This window comes from Salvelinus alpinus, chromosome 29 (genome assembly GCF_045679555.1).
Source record: "Salvelinus alpinus chromosome 29, SLU_Salpinus.1, whole genome shotgun sequence".
Taxonomy (NCBI): Eukaryota; Metazoa; Chordata; class Actinopteri; order Salmoniformes; family Salmonidae; genus Salvelinus; species Salvelinus alpinus.
Genome location: NC_092114.1, coordinates 35,600,243 through 35,626,258, shown reverse-complemented (window position 1 = coordinate 35,626,258; position 26,016 = coordinate 35,600,243). Strand labels below are relative to the sequence as shown.

The 26,016-nt window shown below is 42.0% G+C and overlaps 1 protein-coding gene across 1 annotated transcript; it reads right to left on the bottom strand.

Annotated features, from left to right (window-relative positions):
• Positions 1-1,724: 1,724 nt before the first annotated feature.
• On the bottom strand, positions 1,725-23,731 carry LOC139558588 (cytosolic non-specific dipeptidase-like). The gene is made up of 11 exons (XM_071373804.1): positions 23,230-23,731; positions 20,860-21,003; positions 19,787-19,949; positions 17,748-17,836; positions 16,781-16,981; positions 12,974-13,058; positions 12,497-12,657; positions 12,019-12,183; positions 6,222-6,363; positions 5,961-6,108; positions 1,725-2,623 (listed from the first exon to the last, which is right to left on the bottom strand). The coding sequence occupies exons 1-11, from the start codon at positions 23,287-23,289 to the stop codon at positions 2,557-2,559; spliced, it is 1,425 nt and encodes a 474-aa protein (XP_071229905.1). The 5' UTR covers positions 23,290-23,731; the 3' UTR covers positions 1,725-2,556.
• Between the last annotated feature and the right edge of the window lie 2,285 nt (positions 23,732-26,016).

The following is a 26,016-nucleotide window of genomic DNA, read 5'->3' as shown; positions in this document are numbered from 1 at the left end:
TCCAATTACAATTCAGTATGTTTACACATATGAATATTACAAGGACCTTGGTTCTCTTAGTTATACAAATATCATGACAGGTACTGTCATTTTTCCTCCTTCTAAAACACTTGTTGGTAGAAATTGCCCCAAACCACTGGTCCAGGATCAGATTTTTCTCTACCTCCTAGTGGTCAAGGATGCGATTTGGGGCTGGTCAATCTGATCCTAGATTTTCAGTGGCAACTTCTACTTTAAGCAACAAAAAAAACTCACTGGCAGAGATATGAGTCATGCTCATTAGGGCACACGCTAGCAAAATGTTTGGTAAATTAAAAACTCTTGTTATTGGACAAATGCAGACTGTATCTCCGCATTTCAGTTGTTCTTCCATTGGGGAGATCAGAATGGATATTCTGTTTTATGTTGATATTGTCAAGTGCTAGCCCGTCTCCAGATCGAACCTGACAGCAGGGCCGTTCTCATTAGGCACCAAACTCCTCTCGCAGTATGGTTTCTGCACCTCTGGGGTGTGGACGATCCTACTGGGCAAAAACTGTTTGAGTCAACATTGTTTCCACATCATTTCAATAACACACAAAAAAATCAGTGTTATGTTGAATCAATTTGGAAAACTGATTGGATTAACCTAAGTTTTTTTCTTCACCCAACTTTAAACTTAATTCCAATGATTTCACAACTCTCAACCAAATGCAAATCAAAACAAAGACCTTAAAATGACGTCTGTGCCCAGTGGGATGAAGCTGACCACCTGTCTACAACAGGACAACCACTGGTTACATGTCATTCCACTGGTCAGACACACACAGTGGTGTAAAGTACTTAAGTAGTACTTTAAAGTATTTTTTACTTAAGTCGTTTTTGGGGGAATCTGTACTTTACTATTAATATTTTTGCAAACTTTTACTTTACTACATTCTTGAAGACAATAATGTACTTGTCCCTGACACCCAAAAGTACTCGTTACATTTTGACAGGAAAATGGTCCAATTCACACACTTATCAAGAGAACATCCATGGTCATCCGTACTGCCTCTGTTCTGGAGGACCCACTAAACACAAATGCTTCATTTGTAAATTATGTCTGAGTGTTGGAGTGTACACCTGGCTATCCATCAATAAAAAATACTGTGCCGTCTGGTTTGCATAATATAAGGAATTGGAAATGGTTTATACTTAAACTTTTGATACTTAAGTACATTTGAGCAATTCCGTTTACTTTTGATACTTAAGTATAAATAAAACCAAATACTTTTAGACTTTTACTGAAGCAGTATTTTACTGGGTGACTTAGGTTAATAGAAAATGACTCAAGTAAAAGTATCTTTAATCCCTCCACTGTCCTTAGGCCCCTGTTGACTCCCCGTCATGATGACTGTCAAATAAAGGACCTAAAGGAGGAGGGATCGGTTTGGGATTGAGCCTCAGCCCACTGGACAGACATTTCATTGATATGACGTGGAAACGTTGATTAAAAAAATAACCATCACACTCTCCCTGAAGCTTGGCTAGTGCGTAAAACCTGCAAATTCAGACAAACAAAAAGGTGTAATGGGTTCGCACTCAAAAAACAACATTGATTCAACCAGTGTGCCCAGTGGGAAGGGTCATTGTCACATTACACTTGTAAAACCGTAGAAAATAAAAGGCGAAATCACATTTGAAATGTATTGATTGAAGTTTTCTTTGGCATGACGTGGGAATTCAAGATATTGGAAGCATGATAAAAGACAGACTGATGTTATGATTTATTGAATATATTGGCTTGTGACAAGGGAGAAAATAGATGCATACACAAGTCAAGTCAAGCTCCAGTTAAGAGAACCTTGAATGGATAAATCAAGAAGCGATTTTGTATACTGTAATATTCAACGTAATGCAAAAGTATTGAGTTATTGTCATCACTTCAAATACTTCCATATGCCTCCAATATCTGCAGATGTCTATGGCTATGTCCTATGTGTGTATTTCTCTGTTCTACTCATGTTTTAAGACATACTGCAGTGTTCTGCTTCATAAATGATTACCCATAATATCTAAAACAGGAATAAAATAGGAGTTGAAGATGGTGTGCTTTTTTCCATTACAGTTGGAGGTTTCCCAAACAAGCTAACATCTTAAGATAGAAAATAATCAGGTATAAAATCATCTCCAAGTCCCCCAAATGGAGGAAAGGAGTGTGTATTCTGTAGGTGTACGGTTGTCTGTTAGCGCATTCATAAATACACCACAACATGGAAGTGTAATGGGGTATACTGTTCACGCTTCCTTCGAGTTTGGTTTAGATCTAGTGTAGAACACTCCGATTCAGTAGATGACGCTATACGATGGCGCTTCTACAGTACAATACTTTTATATTATTTTCCTCTACTTATCTTCTTGATGGAAGACGAAATTACAAATGACTAACGAAGATCTTCAAGGCTCCATTTTGCTGTACAGCAGCAGCAGTTCAAGGAAAACATTATGAAACTTGCATTGGATAGAAAACTAAACAGTTGGGTCCACAGTTCTGGAGGTGGAAGGACACATCTCACTCAGGTCTGGCTAGTTCATTTACTCCAACTGGGAGACCTCGTGGAAATATGCGCCGAGCATCTTGATGCCCTGGATGTAGTTTGTCCTGAAAGTAAACCATAGACATATATTCATATACACTTACATAAATGTGTACATCACTGAATTAAACAACAAGACGTACCACAGATCCAGTGTTTTCCACAAGCACATGGAGTAGCCAGCCAAATTGAGAATGTATTAAAAAGCTGTGTAATATAATTTAGCAATGCAAGTCATTACTCTATTCTTTAGCATTGCATTGTATTAATTTTTGTTTCTAAAGTATGTCATTGAGAAGATTTGAAAAAAGGACACTGCCCCTTTAAGACAAACGTTCCAAACGAGACATCGAAATGGCTACAATAGGATAGCTAAGAGGAACGGTAGGTTTCTTTTTGTAGACTATCAACAGTGGCCAGCATATTGCTAGTATGTCCACTATTGAAGGTTTACTTTTGTAAATCACTTTCCTTGAAAGAAAGAAATTCAGTGAGAATATTGATAGGCACTTTTTTTGCTCTGGACAGCTTGTGTATGCATCAACTCATGTACTGCTCCAGAAGTTGTGACTTGTGGCAGCATTGTGGTGCTTGAATGATCTGCCTATCATATTGCTCAAATACAAATAGCATGACATTTACTCATGTAGTCTTCTAATGGTAGACTGCGACAGAGCAGGTAAATGTTGAACTGGAATGCAAAAATGTGCTGAAAAGTTACTGATGAAATTCACTGTCCGGACATGTTTTTGACTGGCCCCAGGCCCGTGTTAATGTGTTGAGTCCGTATTCTTATCGGCAGACTCAACAGCCTTGGTTTCTCAAATGACTGCCTCGCCTCGTTCACCAACTACTTCTCAGATAGAGTTCAGTGTGTCAACTCGGAGGGCCTGTTGTCCGGACCTCTGGCAGTCTCTATTGGAGTACCACAGGGTTCAATTCTCGGGCCGACACTATTCTGTATACATCTGGCCCTTCTTTGGACACTGTTAACAAACCTCCAAACGAGCGTCAATGCCATACAACACTCCTTCCGTGGCCTCCAACTGCTCTTAAAACGCTAGTAAAACTAAATGCATGCTTTTCAACCGATCGCTGCCCGCACCCACCCGCCCAACTAGCATCACTACTCTGGACGGTTCTGACTTAGAATATGTGGACAACTACAAATACCTAGGTGTCTGGCTAGACTGTAAACTCTCCTTCCAGACTCATATTAAACATCTCCAATCCAAAATGAAATCTAGAATCGGCTTCCTATTTCGCAACAAAGCCTTCTTCACTCACGCTGCCAAAGATACCCTCGTAAAACTGACTATTCTACCGATCCTTGACTTCAGCAATGTAATTTACAAAACAGCCTCCAACACTCTACTCAGCAAATTGGATGCAGTCTTTCACAGTGCCATCCATTTTGTCACCAAAGCCACATATACCACCCACCACTGCGACCTGTATGCTCTCGTCAGCTGGCCCTCGCTACATATTCGTCGCCAGATCCACTGGCTCCAGGTCATCTATAAGTCTTTGCTAGGTAAAGCTCCGCCTGATCTCAGCTCACTGGTCACCATAACAACATCCACCCGTAGCACGCGCTCCAGCAGGTATATCTCACTGATCATCCCCAAAGCCAACACCTCCTTTGGCCGCCTTTCCTAACCAGTTCTCTGCTGCCAATGACTGGAACGAATATATCTCCCTCGACTTATATCTCCCTCACTAACTTTAAGCATCAGCTATCTGAGCAGCTTACCGATCGTTGCAGCTGTACACAGCCCATCTGTAAATAGCCCATCTACCTACCTCATCCCCATATTGTTTTTATTTACTTTTTTGCACACCAGTATTTCTACTTGCACATCATCATCTGCACATCTATCACTCCAGTTAACTTGCTAAATTGTAATTACTTCGCTACTATGGCCTATTTATTGCCTACCTCCTCACACCATTTGCACATACTGTATATAGACTTTTTTCTATTGTGTTATTGACTGTATGTTTGTTTATTCCATATGTAACTCTGTGTTGTTGTCTGTGTCACACTGCTTTGCTTTATCTTGGCCAGGTTGCAGTTGTAAATGAGAACTTGTTCTCAACTAGCCTACCTGGTTAAATTAAGGTGAAATATATATTTATTTTTTTAAACAGCAGACTCAAACCAGCAGTGTTGCCCTGTCATCGTTCACTTTGACTGACAAGCACCGGTCCTATCAATAGATCACAAGAAGATGCATATCTTTCATTTAAAAAATATATATATATTTCACCTTTATTTAACCAGGTTGGCCAGTTGAGAACAAGTTCTCATTTGCAACTGCGACCTGGCCAAGATAAAGCAAAGCAGTTCGACACATACAACAACACGGAGTTACACATGGAATAAACAAACATACAGTCAATAATACAGTAGAAAAAGTCTATATACAGTGAGTGCAAATGAGGTAAGAGAAGGGAGGTAAGGCAATAAATATGCCATGGTGGCGAAGTAATTACAACATACCAATTAAACACTGGAGTGATCGATGTGCAGAAGATGAATGTGCAAGTAGAGATACTGGGGTCTAAAGGAGCAAGATAAATAAATACAGTATGGGGATGAGGTAGTTGGATGGGCTTTTTACAGGTGCAGTGATCTGTGAGCTGCTCTGACAGCTGGTGCTTAAAGCTAGTGAGGGAGATAAGAGTCTCCAGCTTCAGTGATTTTTGCAGTTGTAGAGGGAGAAGGCTTGGCAGACTTTTTTGATTAGCGAATTAAAAAGTAACCCAGTTAATTTAAGTGGATAAAGTACCTGGCTGAAAATGAGTCTATTAATCGTCTGAATAGCCGACGGTAGTGGAAAACACTGTAGATTACGTGACAATGCTAATAATAATAATACTATTTAGATGGGTGCTTATATTTCACACATGTACAAGTGTGTATTTTAAATGGGAAATGTGTTTTTTTGCATATCCCAACTCCCCCTGAGACACCCTCAGAGAGTAGGGTCACGGCCAGGAGCAATTTGGGTTAAGCGCCTTGCTCAAGGGCACGTCGGCAGATGTTTTACCTTGTTGTCTCTGGGATTTGAACTATCGACCTTTTGGTTACTGGCTCAATGCTCTAACCGCTAGGCTACCTGCTGCTTATAGTCCTGATACGTGGTTGTGGTTTATAGAAATGTGTTGTCAATAGAGCAGTGTTCTTAAATACAGTTCCTGGGGGGAATCATCAGGTGAGCAAGTTTGTGTTCCAGCCCAGCGGTGACACACCTGATTTAACTGAGTTAAGTGTTAGTTATGGCTCAGAGTCAAGTCCAGGACCTCAGCGTGTGGTGTATGTGTGTCAAATCTTGTGCGCTGTCCCATGGTAAACATTCCAGACATAGTATAGATAAAAAAACTATTGTGGCAGCCAACCTGTTGAATTTCTCGTTCTGGGAGTGTGCTCCGTCATCAGACGAGCCCATGGGCAGCAGCATGACGTTGCGGCCGATGGCTTCCTGGAAGGTCAGGGTGACTGGGATGCTGCAGCCTTCCCGCGTCAGGTCAGGTTCCACACCGAACACTGTGGAAAAGAGGGAGACCGACATTATTGCTCAACATGTTATTATAAATATTTAAGTAAGACCAGTGTGTGTGTGTGTGAGAGAGAGAGGGTTTGCCTGTGTGTCCACACACCTGTCTTCATGGCCTTTCTACCAGCCATGTAATGGGGATGGTTGAAGTCGGACACCCAGGCTTTGGCCCCGTGGCCGATGTGCACCTTGAGCTTGTTGGGACTCTCTAGTTCAGCAAACTTCTTCTCCAGGTGGCCAGTAACCTTGATGGGAGAGGATAATATATATATTTTTAAATATGTTTTGACCTTCATATTAAAGTCTCATTGAGATAAAATATTATATAAACAGTAATGAAAAGAAATACACATGTACAAAAGTATGTATATCCACAGTAAAACGAGTCCTATATCGACAGAACCTGAAAGGTCGCTCAGCAAGAAAGAAGCCACTGCTCCAAAACCGCCATAAAAAAGCCAGACTACGGTTTGCAACTGCACATGGGGACAAAGATCATACTTTTTGGAGAAATGTCCTCTGGTCTGATGAAACAAAATAGAACTGTTTGGCCATAATGACCATCGTTATGTTTGGTGGAAAAAGGGGGAGGCTTGCAAGCCGAAGAACACCATCCCAACCGTGAAGCACGGGGGTGGCAGCATCATGTTGTGGGGGTGCTTTGCTGCAGGAGGGACTGGGGCACTTCACATAATAGATGGCATCATGAGGGGAAAAAAATTGGTGGATATATTGAAGCAACATCTCAAGACATCAGTCAGGAAGTTAAAGCTTGGTCGCAAATGGGTCTTCCAAATGGACAATGACCACAAGCATACTTCCAAAGTTGTGGCAAAATGGCTTAAGGACAACAAAGTCAAGGTATTGGAGTGGCCATCACAAAGCCCTGACCTCAATCCTATAGAAAATGTGTGGGCAGAACTGAAAAAGCATGTGCGAGCAAGGAGGCTTACAAACCTGACTCAGTTACACCAGCTCTGTCAGGAGGGATGGGCCAAAATGTCCTTATCATGGGAAGCTTGTGGAAGGCTACCCGAAACGTTTGACCCAAGATAAACAATTTAAAGGCAATGCTACCAAACACTAATTGAGTGTATGTAATATTCTGACCCACTGGGAATGTGATGAAAGAAATAAAAGCTTAAATAAATCCATCATTCTCTCTATTATTCTGACATTTCACATTCTTAAAATAAAGTGTTGATCCTAACTGACCTAAGATAGGGAATTTTCACTAGGATTGAATGTCAGGAATTGTGAAATACTGGGTTTAAATGTATTTGGCTAAGGTGTATGTACTTGCAACTTCAACTGTAGATGTTGTGAAATCTGTTGTGAATGTATTGTAATGTTTAAAAAAATATATATATTATAACTGACGTAATTTTGCTGGACCCTAGGAAGAGTAGCAGCAGCTAATGTGGATCCATAATAAATACAAATAAATAAAAATCACTAAACCATAATTTATTCACATTACTTTAAAAATATATATATTTCAGTGATTGCATATATTACCTTTGATGACTCATTCCAAGTAATCATCTCCTCGATAGAGCTGCTGCCTATGCAGTCTGACAAAATAACTATTTTAGTAATTCTAAGAAATTAAGGCATACTTTTAGGACTGCTGAATACCAACTATCAATCACTTAGATGATGTATTTTCACGTACAGATGCCTTGCGAAGCAACTGCTCTCTATTCCTCTCGATCCGATCGCGCATTCTTCTGTCTCTTTTATGTACCAGGCATAAAACAAACACAGACCAAACAAGTAAGAGAACAATGGATTATGACCATTGTAGTTTTTTACCAAGTTTTCTGTGCAAATTATGTAGAATATTGGCCTGTTAACTAAACTCAGCAACAACAACAAAAAATCCTCTCACTGTCAACTGCATTTATTTTCAGCAAACTTAACATGTGTAAATATTTGTATGAACATAACAAGATTCAACAACTGAGACATAAACTGAACAAGTTCCACAGACACGTGACTAACAGAAATTGAATAATGTGCCCCTGAACAAAGGGGGGGTCAAAATCAAAATTAACAGTCAGTATCTGGTGTGGCCACCAGCTGCATTAAGTACTGCAGTGCATCTCCTCCTCATTGACTGCACCAGATTTGCCAGTTCTTGCTCTGAGATGTTACCCCACTCTTCCATCAAGGCAGCTGCAAGTTCCCGGACATTTCTGGGGGGAATTGCCCTAGCCCTCACCCTCCGATCCAACAGGTCCCAGACGTGCTCAATGGGATTGAGATCCGGGCTCTTCGCTGTTCATGGCAGAACACTGACATTCCTGTCTTGCAGGAAATCACACACAGAACGCGCAGTATGGCTGGTGGCCTTGTCATGCTGGAGGGTCATGTCAGGATGAGCCTGCAGGAGGGTACCACATAAGGGAGGAGGATGTCTTCCCTGTAACGCACAGTGTTGAGATTGCCTGCAATGACAACAAGCTCAGTCCAATGATGCTGTGACACACCGCCCCAGACCATGACGGACCCTCCACCTCCAAATCAATCCCGCTCCAGAGTACAGGCCTCGGTGTAACGCTCATTCCTTCGACGATAAACGCAAATCCGACATCACCCCTGGTGAGATGTTACGCACGCCTCTGAGAAGAGGGAACGCAACTCCCTGCTGCAACTCAACTCCCTGTGAAGCGTAAGAGGTATGGACTGTAGGCGTGAGTAAGGACGACAAAGGCAGATTTTACCGTTACTAGGATTTATTTCCTTACGGTAATATGGGGAAAAGGGGCTGGACGGAACCAAAGCAAAGAAAGTAAATATCAAAACTTCCCCCTTTCCTATCTAACCTGCCTACCCACTACTTACCTATCTTAGCACCACCTGGTGCCCTAACCAAAATACAGGGGGTGGTCCGCCCAGGTCTTACCTAGTGTGCCTAGACAATGAATATACTACGGGTATATGTATGCCCGCGGGCCTCTTGCCTAAGCACTCCCAAAGTGCCTTCTCCTTCCCCCCTGGGAACAAATGAAACAGAACAATTATTAACAAACAATTTCAATAATCAAAACAGTGCGTCCTATAACACATAAGACATAACCAATCAGCTCCCTCAGCAACAACTTATATAGTACATACCAAATCTCTGAGAAACAACCAACACTTTATCACAATCAAATTCTCAAGCAAGGATCTCTCTCTCCAATCTTTCCAAAATCTTCTCTCTCTAATGATTTCTCTCCCTCCAAAAAAGATCTCTTTTCCTGAACAGAACACTGGCTTTTATATTCCTCAGGTGGCAAAGGTAATTAGTGTCAGCTGCTTCTTGACGAGGGGGCGTGGTCAGCTCTCCAATTATCAATTAGCCATGGAGAACTCAGGAAGCTATCTCCTGAAACACACACTCAAATACATACCACAACACAGAAAACTGGGGAACGTAACATGAGACAAAACTGCGACTCGTCAGTGAAGAGCACTTTTTGCCAGTCCTGTCTGGTCCAGCGACGGTGGGTTTGTGCCCATAGGCAACGTTGTAGCCGGTGATGTCTGGTGAGGACCTGCCTTACATCAGGCCTATAAGCCCTCAGTCCAGCCTCTCTCAGCCTATTACGGATAGTCTGAGCACTGATGGAGGGATTGTGCGTTCCTGGTGTAACTCCGGCAGTTGTTGTTGCCATCCTGTACCTGTCCCGCAGTTGTGATGTTCGGATGTACCGATCCTGTGCATGTGTTGTTACACGTGGTCTGCCACTCCGAGGACAATCAGCTGTCCATCCTGTCTCCCTGTAGTGCTGTCTTAGGTGTCTCACAGTACGGACATTGAAATTTATTTCCTTGGGCACATCTGCAGTCCTCATGCCTCCTTGCAGCATGCGTAAGGCACGTTCACGCAGATGAGCAGGGACCCTGGGCATCTTTCTTTTGGTGTTTTTCAGAGTCAGTAGAAAGGCTTCTTTAGTGTCCTAGGTTTTCATAACTGTGACCTACCGTCTGTAAGCTGTTAGTGTCTTAACAACCGATCCACAGGTGCATGTTCATTAATGGTTTACGGTTCATTGAACAAGCATGGGAAACAATTTTTAAACCTTTTACAATGAAGATCTGTCAAGTTATTAGACTTTTTACAAATTATCTTTGAAAGATAGGGTTCTGAAAATGACATTTCTTTTTTTGCTGAGTTTACAACTCCCTACTACATTGCACAGTTCGGTCAATTGATCTGACTGAGTCAATTGGTTGTTTAAAAAACGAAAAATAAATGTCAGCACTACAGGCTAATAGACCAGTGGTTCCAAACCAGGGGTACGAGGACCTCTGGGGGTACTTGGCCTATCCACAGGAGGTACTTGAGAAGACTCATGAGACCATAGGCCTACTGGTAAAATGCACATGAGAGGGTACTTCAGGGGTAAACATTTGTTGTTGGTATAGTAACCAAAAAAAAGTTACCCCACCCCGCATGCACCAGGTGGCTTTCTGTCCGACTCCGACCCGCTACCGCAAGAACTGGTCCCAAACCCAACCGCAATCCTGCATTGTTATTTTAGGCGTATGTGACACAGCTCACTTGCCAGCCGTAGTCCCAGCAATTCCGTGCCCTATAAGCAATATCAAATGCGCAAAAATAATTTAAGAAATATGTTAAATTACCAGAGATTATTACATGACCAATTATATTAGGTTATCTGTATTACTGGGCTATATCAGCCAAAATGCTAGATGTAGTTTGAAGAGAGCAGAGTTGGAGACTTGCACTTTCTCTCTACCTTTTAGAATTGTGGAGATTCTCAGATGGAGAAATATGGGTGATCAATATTTATTTCTAGGCAATGTAGTAACCTATAGCCTAATCATATTTAGGAATCAATTTAATTGGATAGACAACTGCCCCGTGCTTCTCCGCCCATGCGTAGACTATAGCCTACTCTATTTAATTAAGACCACATGCGCACCTGATCTCACATGTATGAGATCAGATGTTGAAGCAACAAGAATGATGAAAGCGACTGTTGCTACTTTTGCATATAGGACATAGCCTACAGTACTTTTTAGGGGGGGGTGATTTGCAGCCATAGGCAAATAAATGGGTAATCAATACTTATTGAAAATGAAAAGGAATTTTCCTTTACAATGATCAAATTTGTTGATTGCACCTCGACTCACGTTGGTTGAGCGCACTCCACTTCTTTCCATGATCAAGATTTATTTTCTAAAATGGGTAATACTTACTGAAAATAAAAAGGCATTTTCCTTTTCAATTATGATTAAATGTGTTGATTGTACCTCGACTCACGTTGGTTAAGTTAATTTCATATTTAAGTTAACTGCCACATGATTCTCCGCCCATGTAGGCACGCCCACCTAGGAGAAGAGAGGTAAGGCTACTGAAGTTGAAGCAGTGAATTCTAAGTGTGTGAATAATGTGAAAAATATGTTTTAATACAATCGTTAGGCTAAGGCTAACACATACAAATAATATTCGGGACAACAAAGATATGTTCATCCCAAAGTCGTCTGTCTGACCGCAGCATGAAAAATGACGGGGATGCAGCCCTCTATTTGGAACCACTAATAGATGGATCTAATGCTTGAGAATGAATTGAAATGTAAGGAACTGACCACTGGGGTATGATGTTTCTCCACTATTATTTCATCCAACAATGGAGAACATGTAATGTGCTTATTCAATAACACCTTTAATTAAACACGAAATGGCCTAAAGACCTGATCCTAGAAAAATTGAACTTATTTGCTTATCTACCTTTACCACTGTTCATATGTCAGCCTAACTTGCTGAGATGTTAGGATTTGAAGTAGGGGGAACTGATCCTAGATCTGCACTTAAAAAGACGAGGAAAGTATCTAAAAACCTGATCATAGAGTTGAGTTCTACCTAAATTCTAGGAGGTTTCTACCTGTTTCTCCACCACTTTGGGGTCCATGTCAGGGACCAGGCGGATGGAGAACTTGCCAATGACCTTGCGGGGAATGACGGTCTTGGCACCCACGTCAGAGAAGGCCCCCTCGATGCCATGCAGAGAGAGGGAGGGGTACCTCCAGCGGTGCATCAGGATAGCCTCCTGCAGACGAGGGTCAAAGGAAAGGGAAAATGACATTATGAACCAGATAATGTTGGGAATGAATCACTTACAAATGACTGAGAATCAACCAGCATTGCTTTTAAATCTAGTTATTTGTAATTTCAGACATTGGCCCCGTTTGAATTCTTCAGAAATGCATACATAAGCACATTGGATAAGTGAGAGCATGGTTAGCAACCTATTACTTTCCCCAAACCAACCAATTAAGATCAGTGATTGATTCAAGGGAGGTAGAATATAAAGAGGAATTTTTCATTTCTGTAGTATTCGAACAGGGACATGCTCTCCATACCTTGGTGTCGTGTAGGAGCTTCCCAGCTCCGATGTCCTTGGCGTACTCCACCATGTCAAAGTCGATCTTCTCGTACAGTTTCTTCTCCTCGTCAGTGACATTGGTCACTTCCTCGTACATCCCCGGGACCAGGATCTTCCCCTTCTTGTCCACTAGGGAGCCTGAAGGAGGACACACCAGTGGTCGGATTTCATTTTGCAGCAAGAAAAGAAAACTAATCCCACCCAGTTTCAGTCCGTTTTCTTTTGTTTGGTGCATTATGAACCCCGCAGAGATATCTTATGCCCTGTCCGGAAACAAACCTTAGTCCTACAACCCCCAGTCCCTATAGAACCTCCTAGGCACTTTGTAGACTTCATTCAAGCATTTTATTTGATTCTATCAGAGGGCTACAAACCTATTGTTATACCTATCAAATCATTTCATACCTACATATCTCTATGATAATTCTATTCCAGCACACCTGATTCAACTCACCCAAAAGTGCAATGAGGTCGGTCATGGCTTCATGGACCGAGCCTCCAAACACCCCAGAATGGAGGTCCTTGTCACAGCACTCCATCTGACAAAACAAGGTTATTTCATTTAAAGCAGGACTAGGCCCTCCCCGCCCTCCTTTCGTCAAATCTGACCACGACTCCATTTTGCTCCTCCCTTCCGATAGGCAGAAACTCAAACAGGAAATACCCGTGCTAAGGACTATTCAACGCTGGTCTGGAAAAAAATAAAAATCGTAATCCACGCTTCTTTTGATCACACGGACTGAGATATGTTCTGGGTAGCTTCCGAGAATAATATTGACAAATATACTGATACGGTGAGTGAGTTGCTACGGTGACGGAGTTTCAGGAAATTATGTTGTACCCACTGACTATTAAAACCTACCCTAACCAGTAACCGTGGATAGATGGCAGCATTCCCACAAAACTTAAAGCGCAAACCACCGCATTTAACCATGGCAAGGTGACTGGGAATATGGCAGAATACACACAGTGTAGTTATTCCCTCCGCAAGGCAATCAACTTTGTCTCTATACTGACGTTTTGCCTGTTTGAGTCGCAATTCAATGGCTCAGACATGAGACGTATGTGGCAGGGTCTACAGACAATCATAGACTACAAAGGGAAAACCAGACATGTCGGGGACACCAACGTCTTGCTTCCGGACAAGCTAAATTCCTTCTTCGCCCGCTTTGAGGATAACACAGTGCCACCGACGCAGCCCGCTACCAAGGACTGTGGGCTCTCCTTCTCCATGGCCGACGTGAGTAAGACATTTAAGCGTGTTAACCCTTGCAAGGCTGCCGGCCCAGACGGCATCCCTAGCTGCGTCCTCAGAGCATGCGCAGGCCAGCTGGCTGGAGTGTTTACGTACATATTCAATCTCTCCCTATCCCAGTCTGCTGTCCCCACATGCTTCAAGATGGCCACCATTGTTCCTGTACCCAAGAAAGCAAAGGTAACTTAACTAAATGACTATCGCCCGTGCACTCACTTCTGTCATCATGAAGTGCTTTGAGAGACTAGTCAAAGGATCATGTCACCCTAGACCCACTTCAAATTGCTTAACGCCATAATAGATCCACAGACGATGCACTCGCCATCATAATGCACAATGCCCTATCCCATCTGGACAAGAGGAATACCTATGTAAGAATGCTGTTCATTGACTATAGCTCAGCATTCAACATACTAGTACCCTCCAAGCTCATCATTAAACTCGAGGACCTTGGTCTGAACCCCGCCCTGTGCAACGGGTCCTGGACTTCCTGACGGGCCGCCCCTAGGTGGTGAAGGTAGAAAACACCTCCTCCACACTGGGGCCCCACAAGGGTGCGTGCTCAGCCCCCTCCTGTACGCCCTGTTCACCCATGACTGCGTGGCCAAGCACGCCTCCAACTCAATCATCAAGTTCGCAGACGACACAACAGTAGTAGGCTTGATTACCAACAATAACGAGACAGCCTACAGGGAGGAGGTGAGGGCTCTGGGAGTGTGGTACCAGGAAAATAGCCTCTCACTCAACGTCAACAAAACAAAGGAGATGATCGTGGACTTCAGGGAACAGCAGAGGGAACACCCCCCTATCCACATCACCGGGGGAAAACTACCTGCCCTCCAGGACACCTACAGCACCCGATGTCACAGGAAGGCCAAAAAGATCATCAAGGACAACAACCACTCGAGCCACTGCCTGTTCACCCCACTATAATCCAGAAGGTAAGGTCAGTACAGGTGCATTAAAGCTGGGACCGAGAGACTGAAAAACAGCTTCTATCTCAAGGTCATCAGATTGTTAAATAGCCATTACTAGCACATTAGAAGCTGCTGCCTATATACACTGCTCAAAAAAATAAAGGGAACACTAAAATAACACATCCTAGATCTGAATGAATGAACTATTCTTATTAAATACTTTTTTCTTTACATAGTTGAACGTGCTGACAACAAAATCACACAAAAATTATCAATGGAAATCAAATGTATCAACCCATGGAGGTCTGGATTTGGAGTCACACTCAAAATTAAAGTGGAAAACCACACTACAGGCTGATCCAACTTTGATGTAATGTCCTTAAAACAAGTCAAAATTAGGCTCAGTAGTGTGTGTGGCCTCCACGTGCCTGTATGACCTCCCTACAACGCCTGGGCATGCTCCTGATGAGGTGGCGGATGGTCTCCTGAGGGATCTCCTCCCAGACCTGGACTAAAGCATCCGCCAACTCCTGGACAGTCTGTGGTGCAACGTGGCGTTGGTGGATGGAGCGAGACATGATGTCCCAGATGTGCTCAATTGGATTCAGGTCTGGGGAACGGGCGGGCCAGTCCATAGCATCAATGCCTTCCTCTTGCAGGAACTGCTGACACTCCAGCCACATGAGGTCTAGCATTGTCTTGCATTAGGAGGAACCCAGGGCCAACCGCACCAGCATATGGTCTCACAAGGGGTCTGAGGATCTCATCTCGGTACCTAATGGCAGTCAGGCTACCTCTGGCGAGCCCATGGAGGGCTGTGCGGCCCCCCAAAGAAATGCCACCCCACACCATGACTGACCCATCGCCAAACCGGTCATGCTGGAGGATGTTGCAGGCAGCAGAACGTTCTCCACGGCGTCTCCAGACTGTCACGTCTGTCACATTTGCTCAGTGTGAACCTGCTTTCATCTGTGAAGAGCACAGGGCGCCAGTGGCAAATTTGCCAATCTTGGTGTTCTCTGGCAAATGCCAAACGTCCTGCACGGTGTTGGGCTGTAAGCACAACCCCCACCTGTGGACGTCGGGCCCTCATACCACCCTCATGGAGTCTGTTTCTGACCGTTTGAGCAGACACATGCACATTTGTGGCCTGCTGGAGGTCATTTTGCAGGGCTCTGGCAGTGCTCCACCTACTCCTCCTTGCACAAAGGCGGAGGTAGCGGTCCGCCTGCTGGGTTGTTGCCCTCCTACGGCCTCCTCCATGTCTCCTGATGTACTGGCCTGTCTCCTGGTAGCGCCTCCATGCTCTGGACACTACGCTGACAGACACAGCAAACCTTCTTGCCACAGCTCACATTGATGTGCCATCCTGGATGAGCTGCACTACCTGAGCCACTTGTGTGGGTTGTAGACTCTGTCTCATGCTACCACTAGAGTGAAAGCACCGCCAGCATTCAAAAGTGACCAAAACATCAGCCAGGAAGCATAGGAACTGAGAAGTGGTCTGTGGTCACCACCTGCAGAACCACTCCTTTATTGGGGGTGTCTTGCTAATTGCCTATAATTTCCACCTGTTGTCTATTCCATTTACACAACAGCATGTGAAATTTATTGTCAATCAGTGTTGCTTCCTAAGTGGACAGTTTGATTTCACAGAAGTGTGATTGACTTGGAGTTACATTGTGTTGTTTAAGTGTTCCCTTTATCTTTTTGAGCAGTGTACAATGGAACACTAGTCACTTTAATAATGTTTACATATCTTGCATTACTCATCTCATATGTATATACTGTATTCTATTATATCCTAATGTATCTTATTCTATGCCGCTCTGACATTGGTCATCCATATATTTATATATTCTTAATTCCATTCTTTTACTTAGATGTGTGTATTAGGTATACGTTGTGAAATTGTTAGATATTACTGCACGGTTGGAGCTAGAAACACAAGCATTTCGCTACACATGCAATAACATCTGCAAAACACATGTATGTGACCAATAAAATTTTATTTGATTTTATGACCCATGCAATAACTGTTTATTGTGATAATTGCACCCTCTAGATTTTTCTAACTCTATGGGCTCACCTCAATGAAGAAGTAGCAGATCCCCCTCAGTCCATAGGTAATGCAGGGTTTGGTCTTGCCCAGCCAGTAGTTGTCTGAGATGCATACGTAATCCACGTCCTTCAGGAAGGTGTCTTTGCGGGCGAACACCAGCTCGTCCAGGCCCTCCGAGCCCGATTCCTCCATGCCCTCGAAGCAGAACTTGATGTTGATCGGAAGCTCCTGTTTTCATGAGAGGCATGGATGAGTATCTCAGCGGGCAAAATACAGCACTATTTTCTGGTTGTAAAATGCTTTGTTGTTGTTGAGAAAACATCACATGACCGATTACAACCAACTGGTCTCCGTTACAACCAGGTAGAGATGTCTTTTTCATTTGTTTTCTATTAACCACAAACTATTAAAGCCTCGAAATGAATGTCACTGTTGGGGCTGACAAAAGACTACTTCAACTTCTTCAGTCATGTGCTTAAATTTTATGACAAATAGAGATCATCAAATCATTCAATTAAAATGTATATAGCCCTAGCTTTCAAACATCATTGTCACAAAGTGCCTACACCCCAAAAAACGATCTAGAGGAGGAATAAGACTCAGAGGGGAGGCCCATCCTCCTCTGGCTGTACCTCAAATAGTTACGATGTCAGGGAGCTAGTATAACATGTAGGTCAGCTCAATCATTAAACGCTGATGACAGGGGATAAAAATGACTTGAGGACTTTGGACGGCCGTGCTGCTGACAACACTGATGTGATCAACTGTAATCATTGAGACGAAAAGTCTTCAAGCCAAGAGGCTTTTTACCATGGAGCTGACATATCAACAAGTCCTTTTAACCTTGCTTGGTTATAGGCTTGTTATTAGGTGCCTAACCAAGAAAAGAGCCCATGTACTAAAACTGTTTTGAAAACACAATCCAATGGGTTTTTCTTTGTCCTGGGCAAGCTTGAGTGAGTGGTACTTATCAAGTCGTGGTGCTGTGTCTTACCTGTTGGATCTTTTGGTAGCCCTCAATGCAGTTGAACCAGGCCAACACTGGGCCCTTGTCGTCTGTCGAGCCTCGGCCATAGAGCTTCCCTGCAGCGGATTAAGTTGCTGATTATGTTTTTTATGATGACAATTTACGCAATCTGCAAGCCGTAGGTGTCTTAGTAAAAAAATGACTTCAATCTAAACGCCAATGAATAAAACCATTAAAAATATATATATAGCAATGATAATGATCTACTATATTATCTTTGAAAACTATTTTAGCCTATAGTCATTTAACAGATATCATTATAGGCCAATAAAATAAAATGGGGAGAATGCTACTAAAAGGAAAGAAAAAATGCATTACTAGCTTCCCTGTGAAACACATCAAGAGCCAAAGGAAGGAAATGAGGATTTAGCAACTGTCACAAGACATCAACAGGGTTTTGTTGGCATAGAAAAGTCTTCGGCGGTAACAGTCACCTGACGGGGGGGGGGGTCATTTTAGGGATAGAAAATGACTGTGTGTAAACTTCAACGACTTAAACCAGATAAAGTATGTAGAAAAGATAATGGACAAAATATATATTGTTTTTATAAGATAATCTTTGAGAACTAACAATCACCAAAATAAAAACTAGACAGTCAGGGAATCTAACATTTTTGTCATGGCATGGGGCCCCCATTGATAATGTTTGAGTCACTCAGATAACATATGCCATGGCAAAATCTGTAGAATTGCAGGAAATGTGCTTTAAAATAGCTACATTTTGTCACTGCGGCCAGCAGAAAGGCGACCGCAGCATTGGCCTCGCCCATGGCCACGCTCCCACCACCTAAGTCCCATTTTGATCCAGAAAAGTGTGTCGGCGTGAAAGGAAAGTGCTGCTTACACATCTCTGCATTTGACACACTGACATGTATACAGCAACATAGCTGACTGCCACATAGCATAACTGACACATATGTCCTTCCAATGATATGCTAATAAAATGTTGATGTAAAAAAAGTCTATAAAAATTCAATGTATCCACACAAATGGCACTTTTCACAATTCAATTCTAACTCAAATGTCACCAGAAAGGCGACCAGGATGTTGTGCAACCACAGGCCAAAACATCAAAACAGAATGATTTGTGTCTCACTTGGACAGACTTGATAGGAACAACACTAGGTTTCCAGTAAGGAACATATATATATATTACCTTTATTTAACTAGGCAAGTCAGTTAAGAACAAATTCTTATTTTCAATGCCTAGGAACAGTGGGTTCGACAGATTTGACGGCCTAGGAACTGCCTTAAAATCGACAGAGTTGTATCTTGTCAGCTCGGGGATTCGAACTTGCAACCTTTCGGCTGCTAGTCCAACACTCTAACCACTAGGCTACCCTACCGCCCCATTTTACAGACAGGTGATTGATTGGTGGACCATTGAGGAAAGTTCCTTATCAAACACTAATTTCATGCAATCATTTTAAACCCATTTGAATGAGAGTGACACTGATCACAGCCTTGACTGCCACCCATGTAACCTGTAGTTTGGAGTCTTCAGTTTAATTGGTGCAGACTTTTGGAAAACATGCAGATAATAGCCAATAGTCCAGGGCATGTCTAAAGGGCTTAAGAACAACATACCACATACTCAATTATGGGCAAGCCTTGCCTTCATAGCTCTTTACACCTTGCATACAGTGTGTCCTGCAGCTTTCATAGACTAGCAGCGAAATTATTAAAAGGTGTGCCACATACAACTGCAGTCTGTTAGCAGATTTTATTTTTGATTCAGTAATCATGCAGCATGATGTCATGTAGGAATGGTTTTTGATAAAATTAATTATAAAACTAAATCAAAGCCATAAGCCTATATTTCACAAGTCAAGAACCAACAGAAATCATGACACCTATAAGCTGATGCAAGGAGAAATGCAAATCAGAAACATATTTCCCCAAAAAAAGAGAACACTGAAACATCAAAGTCCAAATCTCAATGTTGGCATGGATTTTGATGTTTCAGCACTGTTCTCTTTTAGGTGCTTTGAAATAGCTGCTCTCACCATCTTTCTCCACCAGCGTGAAGGGCTCTGTGTCCCAACCGTCGCCGATTGCGGCTGGCTGGACGTCCAGGTGGCCGTAGATGCACACCGTCTTCTTGCTCGGGTCAGAGCCCAAGCAGCCAAGGACGATGGGTGGCAAGGGGATCTCCTCTCCGGAGGGAAGCTGAGGGGGCAAGAGGGGCCAAATATAAAAAGGGTTTCATTCTCAATGGTCTAAAAATCCATATTTTCCTCTTCGCCTTCATTGCACCAACATGAAAGAAATGACCAGGTAAAAGAAGAAGGGAAGGAGACAGATTTAAGAACCAGTGATACTGCAAAGCAGTCAGGGTTGAAGGGGGTCTGAGTCCAGTCAGAGGATCGGCAGCAGTGTTCTTTCCTGGAAGCCTCTCATGCTCCACAGGGATGAAGAGGACTAAGTGAGTAAAGACCCTAGGGTAAATGATTTACATCCATGAAAGTCAAGGGAACAGTTGCATTTCATTTGATGGGTTGCAGTTTACTCAAAATGTTAGTGCTGTGATAAAGTATTTGCTCCTTTATTCATTCTCTACTTTTGAATATTTTTGATAATGAATGTTAGACCTTCAACCAAAACCTAATAGTTGATAAAGGGAACCTGAGTGAACAAATAAGAACAATTACATACTAATTTCATTTATTTCATAAACAAAGTTAGCAAGACGACATTGAATGTTCCTGAGTGGCCTAGTTACAGTTTTGACTTAAATCCGCTTGAAAATCTCTGGCAAGACTTGGAAATGGCTGTCTAGCGATGATCAACAACATGACAGGGCTTGAAGAAGTTTAAAAAGAATAATGCAAATATTGTACAATCCATTGCTGCCAAATGTGATTATAACATGTATGGACTCTGGGGTGTGGATACTTATGTAAATTGGATATTTCTGTATTTTATTTTCAATAAATTTGCAAACATTTCTAAAAACATGTTTTCAATTTGTCATTATGGGGTATTGAATTCAGGCTGTAACAACGAAATGTGGAATAAGTCAAGGTGTATGAATGCTTTCTGAAGGCACTGTATCAAGGCACATAGTGCAAAGGCCTACCTTTTGTTTGCCAATGTCTACCATTTCCACCGTGCCCCCTAGCTTCTCAATGTCCTTGGCTGCCATCTCCATCATCTTCTTGATCTCCCCTCGCTTCTCCGGCCAGGCGGACACACTCTGCACAGCAACCCATTGGGCAAGACGCTAAATGCAGAGAGGATAGAGATAGCAGGACAGAGAGAGCGAGATGAACATTAGACCCAATTCTGATTGTTTTATAAATGTAGGCTATGCTATGATGAATTGTTCAACATTGTTGCTTACGCAACACACATTTTTGTCATGCCAATATAAATACATTTTCAATTGACAGAGGCTTTCAAGCCAATTTCATACGCAATCAGTTCATGTTAGTGGTAATAATCAAGGAACACAGAGAAAAATGACATATTTACCTGATTTGTTTGATATTAATAGTTAACAATTAATACTTTGCAAATAGTAAGACATTTCTGTTATATTAATGCTGTGAAGGGATGGTTTATATTCCCTGCAGCTAATCTGGGTGTATGCGTCACTAGAGATGGCTTGAGGTGACAAATGAGTTAGACTGCATTCCATAGACAGGATGTGGTGGGTGTAACCGAGATAGATAGCCTGGAAGAATTTAGAACAATCCTTCATAGTCTCTAAATCATCCTAGCATCTGGGAAACTAAGACAACAACCCCCGTGCAGAGTGGGCTTATGATGCCCCAATCTGCATGGGAGGGGGGGAACCTGCCATGACTAAGGATTTTTAGATCTACTATATAAAAGAACTCTGCATTTCTGTAAATGTTAAGCTCTCGGCAACACACACTATGGTGTGTGTCGACCAGCTTCATTATTGCAATAATTAAATCGATATTAAATAAAGATTATTGTTTGAAGATGGTTGTCCAGGTCTCTCTCAGCATGAATTTCCACGACAATTTACAGGGGCGGCAGGTAGCCTAGTGGTTAGAGCGTTGGGCCAGTAACCGGAAAATATGCTGGATCTAATTCCCAAGCTGAACAAGGCAGTTAACCCACTGTTCCCTGGTAGGCCATCATTATAAATAAGAATGTGTTCTTAACTGACTTGCCTAGTTAGTTAAAAGGTTAAATTAAAAATGTTTAACTAATAGGACACATTCAGATCGGTATTTGTTTAGTGATGGGGGGAGGAAATTGTTACATATTGGGATATTATTTTTGCACTAGTTGGCTGTACCTGCAACCAAACGCCAGTATTTTTCCTTCATAGCTGGTTCTCCATATTTTTAAATATGGAGCAAATTTGTTTTCAGCACTTTAAATTTCCATGACTGATCAGAACTAGTTCTCATGGCTCGCTCATCCCTCTGCAGCAATATGCTTGGAACGTCAAATCGCAATAGAAATCACAGTATTGAATAGCAATATATATTGAATTGTGAGAATCGCAATACATATCATATTGGCACCTAAGTATAGGTATAATATTGTGAGGTCCCTGCTCTATACTTGTTCAAGTGTATTAATAGGAAAAGCCACAAGCACATGACTGTTATAGTGGCAAGGAAGTGGAGTCTTAGGCACTAAAGCTAATACCCTGGTGTCCTATCTTATGTGCTGGTGTTTTTGCTACCCAGCCTGGTCTAATAGAGTATAGGTATAATATTGTGATTAATATATGTTACGTTTGGTATGGTTAAGGCAAAAACGAAAGTAGGGTGGTTGGTCAGGGAGGATGTATAACGCAAACGTCTAGCAACCCAAAGTTTGCAAGTTCAAATCTCATCACAGACAACTTTAGCATTTTATCTAATTAGAAACTTTTCAAATACTTACTACTTTTTTAGCTACTTTGCAACTACTTGGCATGTTAGCTAACCCTTCCCCTAACCTCAACCCTTTAACCTAACTCCTAAACTTAACCCATAGCCTAGCTAACATTAGCCAGCTGGCTAGAATTTGTAAAATATCATACGTTTAGCAAACTCGTAAAATATACGTTTTGCAAATTCGTAACATATACGAAATGGGTGATGGACATCCACAAATTAATACATACCATACAAAACGTAACATACCATATCATAAGAAGTCTCGGATTTACGCACAGAATAATATGAAATGCTCTGAGACTAGGTTGTGCTACCATGTCAGTTCTTGCTACTCTTGTGATCTAAAGGGGTTGGAGAAGTGAAATCAATAGCCTAGGCATGCCAGGCTAGGATTTTAATAAGTCCTTCTGATGATTAAGAATTTTGTTAAATCATTTAATATGAGATTCACCTGGAAAGTAATGTTTTGGCTAAAATATTACTATGGCTAGCAAATGCATTACTAAACTCAGTCAAGTCAGAGATAGTAATAACGTTACATGACTAAATGCATTATAATTCAAGTAGTGAGAAAATCCTACCTCAATGTATAGCTCCTGGTGTTCGTCCACATATTTAAAAAGTGCTTGAAGATGAGCCATCTTTGGCTGAAGAGTTTACTGGAATCTAAGAGCTGTTGGGACAGAGACTATTTCAACTATGAATTAACAGAGCAATGCACATGCCTCAATGTCTTGTAACGTTTTATTGACCATTAGCTCCTCCCAAACTGCTGACTGTGACACTACTAGTAGTTGTGATGGCATGGTATTATCTCAGAAACCCCCCAACGTTGCAAATAACAATGTGGAATCTTCATACTCATAGGCAAGTGAGTTTCTTGTTGGCAATATTGTTGAAACCTTTTCAGAAACATATTATAAAGAAGAGACAGAGGTAAGTCACCTCAGTATGCTTTCAGGATAAGAAAAAGTAATGCACCAATAAAAAAAAGTTGTGTACCGGGTGAAAATTGATTGCATTTGTTTTGTAACCGACTGCCTCCCGGGCGTGAGCTAGCTGCCCCATTCAAGCCCACGGCTCATCTGGGCTTGTTTTCATAATGTCCGAGTCATTTCTAGAACAGCGAGATGTGCGAGACCTGCCTTCCTTGCCCAGAAGGAAGGCAGGTCAGGGTTCGTGAGGCTGAATGATACCATGTTATGTTGCTGTCTTAGGTCTCTATTTAGTGTTGTATCTCTTGTCGTGATGTGTGTTTTGATATATTGTTTTATTTTTAATTTTTAATCCAAGCCCCAGTCCCCACGAGGCCTTTTGGTAGGCCGTCATTGTAAATAAGAATTTGTTCTTAACTGACTTGCCTAGTTAAATAAAAATACATACAAAAATGATACACTATGACGGCTCAGGTGCAGTGGCGACCTGTCATTCAGGGCAGGTGGAGCAGAGCCACACCTGTTTTGAGCCCCACATTTTTTGCTTGCCTGTTTTGCATGATATTTTGGCATTAACGTGTCACATCAGTTTGCAAACAACGTAACAGATATGTATATCATTGAGTTAATAAAGCTGCATACCAACATGGTCTCTTTTTTTTTTCTTGAGTAAGGCAGCTCCAAAATGCAGGTGTTTCAGCCTAGCTCAGTGCTTTCTGTGGTGGTGGGGCAAGCCAGCAGAAATTACAGAGCACTGCGCTGCGATTGGCTCAGTGTTATGTCACTCATGGGGACACTACGTCAACGCCAAGTCTAAGGGGAGAGCTAGAAAATTCTAGCCCCTTGGGTGCTGCCATAGAGTTACATTAGATGTGCCGACCCAAGAAGGCTCAAGGTCCTTGGTCACAGATAAAATGACGTCAAAACACGTTATATGTACAGTAGCTTTGATTGGACTGATCATGTCAACATCTTAGCTAGCAGTTATTATCATGAATCAAGTTGACAATCTACTGGCAAATCCTTTTTAATCCTTCTCATACGAAGAGAAATTATAGATAAAACGTATATATAGATAAAACGTATATTTTAGCATTTATACTAATGGTTATCAACTGTACTGCAGGGATGGAACGTAAGTCACAGAAAATGGAGGTTGTGGTGTCAGCTGCAGAGGTATTTGGGTGTGGGAGAAGATTTACAGGGTGTGTTAAGTGGCGATGTCCCATCCTTTCAGATTGATGGCTTGAGGTAGGAATAAATAGCGGAGTAGGGTGGTGTTATTTTTAGTTTTTTATGAGTGTAGTGTCATATGGTAGGGTATTTGTTTATTATTTCAAGCATAGTATAAGGGAGTTGTTCTCCAGTCTAGTAGGTGGCTGTAATGCAACATATTGGATGCCAACCGCCATTAAACCTCATCGAAGAACAATTCTTTGGGCAAACCTGAAAGAACTGGCCAGACACAATGGCTTCAAGTGGTTTCTCTCATCGTCACAAATTCGATGGAGCATCTATTATCTACATGGTGAGTCAACCAGACATGTTTCAACCAGAATATAGCCAAGAGGATTCAAAACAAGGAGATGGATTTAGCAAACGTTAGAAGCTCAGCTACAGCCGATGCCAGCATCAAGAGTAAACTGGACACATTACATTTTTAACGCTTTTCTGATACAAACTAGTTCATTGCATCTGCCGTGGAACCCAGATTCATAATATTACCATCCGTTTGCCATCATTTTGAAGTTATCGCGAAAAAAACAGGCTTTATTTTAGGGCATTTTTCACCCTGCCAGCTCCTATTCATTCTAATGAGCACCAACTCACCTTCCGAACAACATCCTATTCCCAGCCCACTGTGCTACGTCACAATGCCCGCTTCGCTATTGTTGGTAATAAGATATGTCCTCGTTAAACTCTTTTGCTTAACTCAAATAACGTATTAACAAAGTTACAGCTAGTCGGTGAGCACGCTCACTGTTCGCCTAGGTACACATTGTTATGACCAATAGTGCTAATGATGGCTGGCTCATGGCCATTTAAACATTTTCTGGTCATGGTTGACCATATTTACTTTCAGAAAAGGTGTAAACCTAAACAAAACACGTGCCTGTCCTTTTTCAAGATGTAATCGATTTAAACTGCCAGATGTTTTTTGTTGTTGTTTTGGAAATGGCATTCTAAAATGGCTGCTGGGTAATTTGATGTGGGTCAAACCCTACAATAGGTATAACCTATTTTAGCCTGAACCCTAATCCCTAACCCTAATTCTTGGGTAGGGTGATTTTCTAAAATGGTCACTCATTACTGTACAGGTAGCCATTTCTCATATTAGACCCGTGTTGCTTTTGGGAGAGAAAAAGAAAAGCCAAATAATCATTAGACAGGTGGGCTAACAACCCTAGTAGACATGCGTTATAAACAAACTTG